Raw genomic sequence first — 9853 nt, forward strand, 5'->3', positions numbered from 1 at the left:
TGTGATTTACTATGTGTAAACTTAAAAATTGGGAAAGAGCAAATGTAACATTTTTTGCTTGAGAAATAATAATTTATATTACACATGAATTATTTTACTGGATCTGAATATTTTATTTAGCAAGAAAGTAATTGTCCATTTCAAAACTAAAGAGAAGCAAGGCAATAAAGCATCACACTAGTAGAATATAATTTAGCAGCTTTTCTGTTTCTTTGGTAGAATTTTCGATTTTTGTTTACTTGGAAATTAGTTACATAAATTATCATTATATCAGACTAACCAAAAGATTAAAATTATTATTTGTTTTATGACTATTACCAAATGTTATTTTGTCATATTAGTGCTAAAAACTTCTTGCTCCTGGTATCAATTTGCTAATTATATCGCTGTTGACATGCAGCCATGAAGACATAAAAATGGAAGTTTGGAAGAATTTGAACTGAAAATCAGATTTTCTGATGTCTAATCAAAACTGTTTCTATTACTTCCTGTGTAAGAGAACCCTCCTATTAATTAACTGTGGATTTAGAATTAACTGATATGTTGTTGAATACCAATTATTAACAGAGTGCAACTCATGAAACTTCCTTAATGTGTTCAATTACTAAGTTTAAATAAATAGGCCCCATTTCTTTATCATATGCAGTTTTGTTTAGTTTAACTTAATAGTCTGGGAACCTGATTATTCTACATTAAACTAGTTCTAAAAAGATTTTTTGGAAAATGCTTTCTTGGGGATGACCACGAACTAATATTCCTCTCAGTTTGACTAAAAAAAAAATGGTTTGTCCTGACCTCCTTTTTCATTTTTCTTTCCTTAGATTTATTTATATTTATTTATACATACAAGAAATAAGATGTAGGCCACAGGGGATGAGGGGGTGGGTGGAGGATGAGAATATTCACTAGAGACAGAGTGGGAAGCAGAACAGGCAGATATACTGAAATACTCTGCTGAGAGGAACAGTGGGAGAGACAGGAGAGTTCTGCTGAGCCAACTGGGTTAGCTCCCTGACCAAGGATAGGATTCATGCTGCAGTGGCTGGTGATAGCTTAATAGTTCTGAGAATCCCTACGCCACCACGGATGACCTCCCTTTCCTTGAGAAAACTTTCAGTTATAAAAGGTTTCTCTGCCCCTTTGAGATGTAAATCTATTTTTAAAATCTTTTTATAAAAGCTCAATTTTATAAAAATCAATTTTATAATCCAGGATTATCTTTCTCAAGGATCTGTGAGTCATCCTTTTGAAATGTCATCAAAGAAGATAGCACCCTATCTCCAAGTCTCTGTGGGAGGATGGAGCCTCACTTCAATGAACACTAATTAGCAAACACAGATAAGTGTTCTAGTCACAGAGGAAAAACAATTTAAAATTAGGAAGTAACTCAGCCAGCTAGATGTATGCCACTGCTCAGCCTCACCACTAACATCCTCCAGTGCTTTTCCATGAGCTCACCTCAGCATTGAAAAACTTCCTCATGTTATTACTGCAGAGCTGAGTTCAGAACAAATTCTGGCCTCTCTTCCCAATTTTAATAGCCTTCAATAATGCCTTCCTTGACTGCTTAACTTCACCCAGAGTAATTTTTGCTTTAACAAAGGTCAAATGAGTGCAAGGGAGTAGTATTTATATTGATGATGAAGTACATTTTACATCAGAAAGGCTTAAAGATGCTCTAGTTTCAGGAGAACTGACAATTATTTCTTTATTTTACGACAGAGTTCTTGCATAGAGCTTTTCTGGAATTTGAGAGCACTGAACACAGAAATGTGGGGCCTTTCAACTCCAGTTAAGTCCAGAGCAGGAAACTTCACTGTCCAGCTAAGTTACCTAGCTGTATACACAAGCAACTATCTGTTATTAAACATCCTTTTTTGGCTATTCCTAGAATACTGTTATCTTCATGTAAGTGTTAAACTTTTTTTCAATGCAGCTTTGAAGCTGTGCATGGACTTCCTAGGGCACAACATCATATGTGTCCCCTTCCCCAACCTGGCCAGTTAGAACTATTTATGGGTGATACTTAGGCCCATCTCATATGCCTGTGAAGGTTCTATTTAATCAAATTTCTGTTCATTTGCTTCACCTTAGGGAATCGCAGTGAGGAGGTCTCTAGTACAATGACTAGCACAGGGACTTATGTGATCTGCCATGAGAACCCTCTACAGTGATGGGACTGACTACTTAATGCTGAAATGCTCAACAGAATATAATGATCCATGAAATGGAGAAATGGGAAGTATGTGCTCAGCTACAAAATATGATCAAGAATCAGGGCTGCAACTCTCAAGCAGAGCCTAGGCCTAGAACAAAGCACGTATCTTGTGAGGCATGGGTCGAGTGGTGAAACCAATATCTGGGGTTAGGTCCAGGTCCAGATGGGAGACCCCAGGGGGTGGCTGGAAGGTGAACTTCTGCATGAGGCTTGTGAAGAAAAGGAAAAGTTCCATCTTGGCCAGTGACTCACCAGCACACATCCGGCGACCTGGAGAGGTGAATATAGTGAAGGGTGAGAAGGTGTATGGGCATTAAAATCTGAAACTATCTCAACAAAGATAAAACCCATTCAGGTATGATTTTTTCTACTTCAGAATGTGTGAAAATTTATCATTCCAGGTGGGCTCCTGGTGGCCCAGGGGTTAAATCTCAGCACTCAGCATTATCAAGCTATGGCCAATCACTGCAGCATAAATTCAATTTCCAGCCAGAGAGCTAACTCACATGGTGCAGCAGACCTCTCCTGTCTTACCCGCTGCTCCCCTCAGCAATGTATTTTAGTAGATATATGCCTGTTCTGCTCCCCACACTCACACCCATGTTTCTGGCCTACACTCCAGTTCTTGTATGCATAAATAAATAAAATTAACTCTTCCCAAAAAAAAAAAAAAGTGATCATCTCTTTTGAAGGGGCTCTGTCTCTGAGTTTAAATATTAGAAACACAAAACTGAGTATATAAGTCAGTTCTATCTTTAAGCTCCCATAAGGGAGGCAAGCAATTAAACATTACCATTTTGATGTGAAAATGCTGACAGGTAAAGCTAACTGTGTCATGAGTACATATAGGAAAGGTACTTAATGAAGTGGGGAGCCAGAGAAGACTTGCTGTCTGTATGCATGAGAACTTTATATCTATGTTCTCGCACAAAGGGTGAGCAGAAGTTAGTTTGCTTAGATGGGAGAAGATGTGGAAGGGCTGGAATGTATTTGAGGACTGAAAAAAAATTTGATTCTGGCTAGAGCATAGAATAGGGAGTCTCAGACCTGATCCCGAGGAAGTTATAGAGCCAACATTGTGCTGAAACTTTTACGAAAGATGTGTTAGTATTATCTTTGAATCATGATTGTTGAGGAGAGGATCAAGATAACTAAAAGTGGAGTCAGTTAAATTGAAGAAGGAAATCTTCAAAGTGGATTTTTGTTACGACAACTGAAGCCTTACCATTAAAACATACTGCTAAGAATGAGCTATTTTTTTCCATCTTATAGTTAATGAGTCTTGTATTTGTGTTATAGAGCAAAGATAGTATATTTTATTGAAATGTAGCTTTACTAGAAGGTTTTGCCTCCAGTGTTTCAGAAGCCCTAACCAGGTATTTTAATACTACTTCTGGAGTCTATAAATCTTAAACCTGCTGCATTGCTTTACAAACTGTGCCAAATGTAACTAGTCTATTACATTGTTTTTTGTTTATTTAATTGGGAAGATAATTCACAAGTCTACTGGGTCACAGAAGTCTGGGAAAAGATATTCAAATGTTACACAGAGGATGTAGCCTAAATGAACACTGGTTTATATAAATTTCTAGGGAACAGACTGACTCCACAAACAGAAGAACGTGTTTTTCACTATCGTAAGTAACAAGACAGAATTTTGGGGATGAAAAGCCATGGTTACTATCTGTCTCTGCCTGGAAATGTTTATTAAATGAGAGCTAATCATTCAATCTATAAACATATGCTTACTGTCTATAAGATACAGATATCGAACTTGGATCTGAGATGATTTCTGTCAAGGGGCCTACTGCCTAGTAGTAGAATCTCACTAAGCAATAGATAACTATGCCTAGTTTCACAAACTCTAGGAAGGTGTTGAGGGAGCTGAGTTTTGCTATCAACAAAATATGTATCATTTAGTTTATTCTTGAGGATAAATAGATAAAAATAAAGACATGGTAAGTAGTCTTATTTATTTTCAAAAGAAATGCTAGCAGAAATAGGCATATCTGATGTCAATCAAAGTACTTATTCACATCAAATAAATCCATCCAACAGCAAAGTCTTTATGTTAATGCAGCAGGTAATAAATAATTGAGGATAGAATTAGAAGAATGAGTGCTTTAGATACAAGAGGAACACAAGGGCTTGTACAGATATAGCGCTGATAGTTGAAACATGAAATTAATTTTAAGATAATATTTTCTTCAGATTGTTAGTTTTGTGATGGTTATATTTTAAGAATACTTCTGGGGACTGCCTGAGCCAACCTTGCAAGGGAAACAAAGATTAATTTCATTATCAGAACAAGGTTTAATTTAAGAAATGTCTGCCTTACTCCAGAGTTCAAGAAAAAAGGAAAAGTTATTTACTTATTCTCTTTCAGGTGAGAGCGACATTTGTCAGCTGCAACCACAGGTTGACTGCACATACAAGAACGTGGCAAAAATTAGTGAAAACATTTAGTGAAAATAAATTAGATATATGGAATTTATAATTAAGTATGTTGTATATTATTTGTAAATTGTTTACTATGCATCCTTTACTTGTAATAAATAAATATGATATAGATAACAAATTTATGTCTGCATAATTTAGTGCATTCAGTTTTGAGGAAGCAGTTGTTATTTATTAACATACTGCTGTGGAAAAGTGCATAAGAAAGGACATTTAGTCCCATTACTAGTCTTATGAGATAGGTACTATTATAATACCTATTTTTTTCAGAGGTGAAAATAAGTCTTAGAAATTTTAAATTACTTGTTAAGATCATATTGCTAGTAAATAAGAGGTGAATTTTTTTACCCAGATCTGTCTCTAAGCCAGGGAAAAGAATGGATACCATGGAGGATCTTTTAGCTAGAAAAAAATTAAGATACATTTTGGGCAAATGCATTTTATAACTAATATTTTAAATTAACTTGTAAGGAGGAGAGCTGGAGGAATGAAGACCATTTTAGAAACTGTTATAATCTAGTCTTGGAGTATAGTTATTCTCATAGAGGAATTAAGAGTGGGGAATTAGCTCTAAAAGAACCCACTGAAAGTTACAGTTCAACTATCAGTAAATGTAACACATTATACAAGTAGAATATATCATTCAACAATACTAGATTCAGTACAAATAAAGCCCAGTTTAAATACCTGCAAGAGCTAATAAAATTCATCCTTGTCTGAGTGACATTGGTCATGAGATAGAGTAGGGAGGGAGCAGACACAAGTCTAAGTGGAGGACATCACTTAGATAACAAATTTATGTCACCCCCACTCACATGGACAAAGCTATGACCGGCACTTAAGATGTAGTTGTATGCAATTATCCATTAGCAGATACACGGCTGACATGAATTCAGGAAATGAATATACAACCACCATTTCTAACCTCTTTGTAGAGCAAGTCACACACTCTAGGGACTGGTCCACCTCCCATAGTAAAAAATGAAATAAAAAAGGTCAGAAGGAGCTGTCAAAAGGTTACTATTATCCCAAAGTATTTGAAACAGCATCAATACCATGGTTAGAAAAATTGTTCATGGGGTCTTTTGGGGGGTGGAATTCCTGTCCATTATGTTATGATGAAATATTCTGAATTTAGGGAAGGGTATCCTTATAAGGAATCATGAGGGATTTTGAGGAAACACACAGTTTAAAGACCCTCACACGGTTCATTTTTGCTGAAAACAATGCAGTGATCCCTCTAAAACAAGTCTCTTTGAAGACTTCAAGTTAAAGATCGTTGCAAAGTAGAATATCAAATTAAAGATTTTTCAGATAAACTCATGGGTTTTTACATAGAAAGAGGGAAAATTGTTCACCTGAAGACAAGTCCTATATTGACCAGGCAAAAAGGAATTGACTCCAGTGGCTGGACAAATAAGTTTAGAGATGACCAGATGGGAAATTTCTCAGAATAACTTTCATTCAGAAATTTGCCTGAAATGCTTAGATCATTTAATCAAATTGTCACTTTATGTGTAAGTCAAGGAATCCTGAAATTCAGTCTTTCATCTGAAACACAAATCAGCAAGATACAATAATATTTGAAATAATGTAAGTTCTAACATGTGCATAAGTTAAAAAATTAAATAGAAAAAAAATTTCATTTGCTTATCTATGATTAAAAATAATTTTACTTCTCCTGTATTTCCTACAACCAAAAATATTCTTGAAAACACCCAGTTTATCTAGAAAGCTTTAGAACATTTGTGGTAAACTGGTCAAAGTCCTTTAAGGATAAGTCACTTTATAAAAATCAGGAATATTGTTGTTTATTTCATAGACCAAAGAGGCTTCCAAGCCCAGGAATGTAAACTATCATAGCAGGCCTGGATACAGTGCTGGTCAGAGTTCCAGAGAAAAAGTAAATGTAATTATTGTTCACAGGAAAACGGTGTGTCAAAGAGAATGTGATTTCTTGCCTCTAAATATTATCAGCAGTAAGTGCAAGATCTGATAAAGGAATCTGGAGAAAAATCTTATGTGTAACAATATAACCCACATCTTCACTTGTAGAATGAAAGTTTAGCATTTAGATATGGCTAAAGAGCTTATTGTTTTATATTACCATGGTCATCCTTTTCTCCCTGTCTTCACTCCTCCCTCTCTCTCTCAAACTCTCAAAAATTATAATTTAAGGAAGTAGTGAGAGAAAGTGATCTCATAGTACTGCAGATTCTCTGGGGATTGTTTTATTTCCTTTAACTTTTCTGGTTCAAGATATTATTTTTAAATTTTAAAATAGGAGTTATTAATACATGTAGCATTTTCTTCTAATTATCCTGTGTGCATATACAAATTAGAATGAATGTGGCTTGTGTGTTGCTCTGTTATTAGTGGTGCAGATTCTTAGGGGGACTGGAGTTTCTCTAGCCTGGAAGAGGTACCTAAAGTTAAAGCTAAGTGGTTGTTTGTATAAGTGAAGTGCACAATTTTGTTAAGTCTCTTCCCCAGGAATGAAGAATTCACTTCAGGTTCTTAGGTATTCCGTTGTGGAGTCAATTCATTTAGTTCCCTGAATTTCAAATTTTATAATATTTTCCCATGTAAACCGGAGAAAAAATATGTGGTATTTGCACATATTTGCGCAACACTTTTCTTACTGGAGTGGAGTAGGCTGCCCAAATTTAACTTTTTTCCTAGAACTCCTGAGGCTCTACTCAGATCTCAGCCACAGGGTTCTTCAAAGATCCTTTAAACATCCTTCCAGTGCCTACTGTCTTACAGCCAACTGGAAGCCAATGGGGGATAACATAGATCCCTGACCTTTCCTTTTTTCCAAATTTCTCAAGTTTTGTGTCACATGAGAAAATATAAAAATCTTAGCCTAGTTCTAAAACAAATTCTGGTCCTAAGTTAAGGCCAACTCTCTCCAGAATTTTTAAACTCTTTTTCAACTAACATATCTTACCAACTGAAAAAGGCATGAAAGCTTCTTTCTTGACAAACTTTCCAGTAGAGCTGAGGAAATGTTCTGGATTGAATGTGTCTGGTTTTTCCCACTCTGTTTGATCACGAAGTACTGAGGTCAGCAAAGTGATGACTTCAGTGTTCTGGAAATAAAAATGTTAGTGACATAGATTAAATTGCTTCCTAAAAAGAAGAGAGATGGCTATCATGGGCATCAGTTTTTGAGAAGCTGTAGCTCTAGAAGGAAATAGAAGAAGGGAGCCCTCTCTGGTGGCGCAATGGGTTAGGACACAGCACTAGGGAGCTGGCGGCAGCCCCCTCAGTGCAAGTTTGATCCCTGACCCAGGGGGTGACCCACATGGTGCAACAGACCTCTCCTGTCTCACCCACTGCTCCCCTCAGCAGTGTACTTCATTGATCTGCCTGTTCTAGTCCCCACTCTGTCTCTGGTGTCCTCTCACCACCCCTGCACCTCTGGCTTGGACCCCTTTTAAATTTTTAACAGTGATTGCACTTGTTTCTCCATTTCACTTGCAGATTTACTTAAGCCAAACAGTGTGTGTGCTTCATGTGCACTGAGAACAGAAGCTCTGCAGATGGTTGTGGCCCCTCTGCTATATTCACAGGTAGGAAGTGATGGTGTAGGGAGGGGTCTGCATAACCCTTGGTCCCTTGGATTCATGCAGAGAGGGGTCCAGAAGCAGTGAATTTAAATATTAAGGAAAAGATTAAGTTCTGTGGGCCAGTGGATGGAGCATGGCTTAATGAGAATTCCTTCCAGTTCAGTTTTAGGAACGATCTATGCATGTGTTCTCAGCTTACCAGTGGACATAACAAGCTGCATGGAGATGTCTTCAAATTAGGAGGGAGGGGGCACATTTCTATGTGAGGACTGAATGAGTTGTGGCAGTGCCGTGGGAGTAGCTGAAAGCACAAGATAGCACACCTTTCCTGGAATTTTGGCTTCCTTATACCCAACCTAGTTTAAAACTCCCTGAACCCCATTCTTTACAATCATAAAATAAAAAATAATGCCTTGAAAGTTGCACAGAATACATATCACCTATGGATCCTGAGTTACCTTTTGTTGTATAGTGGGGTGGGGGGTGAGGGAAGGACATGGCAGGGAGAGTGAGAAAGGGAGAGAGAAAAAAACCAGGCCAAGATTGTAATGGTTGGGCCTCCCTCTAGCACCAGGGGTTAAAGTGCAGCACTAGGAAGCTTCCACAGCCACTGTAGCAGGTGTAATCCCTGTCCAGGGAGGTGACCCACATGGCACAGCAGCCTCTCCTGTCTGGTAAGATGCTTCCCCTCGGCAGCGTATTTCAGTCAGTCTGCCTGTTCTACTCCCCACTCTGTCTCTGGTGAACCCTCTCACCCACTCCTCACCTCTAGTTTATACCCCAGTTCCTGTACACATAAATAAATCCTTTAAAAAAAATCACAAAAGATTGTGATCATTTATTTTAATGCTTTTGAATCATTGACATTCTTTCCCTCTCTCCACATCTCCCCTTCTTAAACCCTTACCTTTGGAATATAATAATTTTTAAATAAGACGTCTGTGGTTGTTGCGCGAGGAACGCTGGTGGGCAGGATGTTAGCAAATCTCTGCACTTCATGAATGACGGCATCTGTGTATGGCATTTGCGTTCGGTGTGCGATTCGAGGTTGTGCAGAGCCCACAACTGACAGGATCTCATCGCGGACCTTTTCTGTATCAAATGGAATTAAAGTGGTTCATGCAGTGGACGGGGCGTGACAACAGTTTTCCTCATTTTCTTTGCTGGTGCAAGTCAAGCCTAAAGCTTCCTGAATTCTCTTTCACCCTTTCATTGCTTTCACCCCCATGCCCGATTTAATGAAACTCTGGGATCTGCATATAAGTGAAATTTTCCAATAATTCCAGACGTGGAGGGCAAAATATACTGGTTTATCCTGAAAGAAAACAAAAGGTACAAGCTGTCCTCAAGGGTGCGAACAGAAAGTATCCAGTATAGCCGTGGAATTCTTCATCATTCAGGGCAAGACATGTGTGACTGCGCCTAGAAGCAATGCGCTGAACCCTGGGAGACTCACTCTGGACCTCGGGATAGCGCATCATAAGCAGGATGGCCCAGCGCAGCGTGGAGGCGGTGGTTTCCGTGCCGGCCACGAAGAGGTTGCTAACCAGTGCCACCAGGTTTTCATCACTGAAATGGTTAGTAGATGTACTTATCTCCTGGGGGG

General features: G+C 38.1%; 1 protein-coding gene across 1 annotated transcript in view; it reads right to left on the reverse strand.

Annotated features, from left to right (window-relative positions):
* Nucleotides 1-1920: 1920 nt before the first annotated feature.
* LOC101631237 (cytochrome P450 2K4-like) overlaps nt 1921-9853 on the reverse strand; it is an 18242-nt gene continuing 10309 nt past the window's right edge. Inside the window, exons 6-9 of the mRNA XM_012729262.1 lie at nt 9704-9845; nt 9155-9339; nt 7626-7767; nt 1921-2488 (exon numbers count right to left, since the gene is read on the reverse strand). Of these exons, the coding sequence (XP_012584716.1) occupies nt 2307-2488; nt 7626-7767; nt 9155-9339; nt 9704-9845 (651 nt within the window). The 3' untranslated portion in view covers nt 1921-2306. The remainder of the gene's footprint in view (nt 2489-7625; nt 7768-9154; nt 9340-9703; nt 9846-9853) is intronic.

This window comes from Condylura cristata, unplaced genomic scaffold (genome assembly GCF_000260355.1).
Source record: "Condylura cristata isolate star-nosed mole 26May11 unplaced genomic scaffold, ConCri1.0 scaffold00001, whole genome shotgun sequence".
Lineage (NCBI taxonomy): Eukaryota > Metazoa > Chordata > Mammalia > Eulipotyphla > Talpidae > Condylura > Condylura cristata.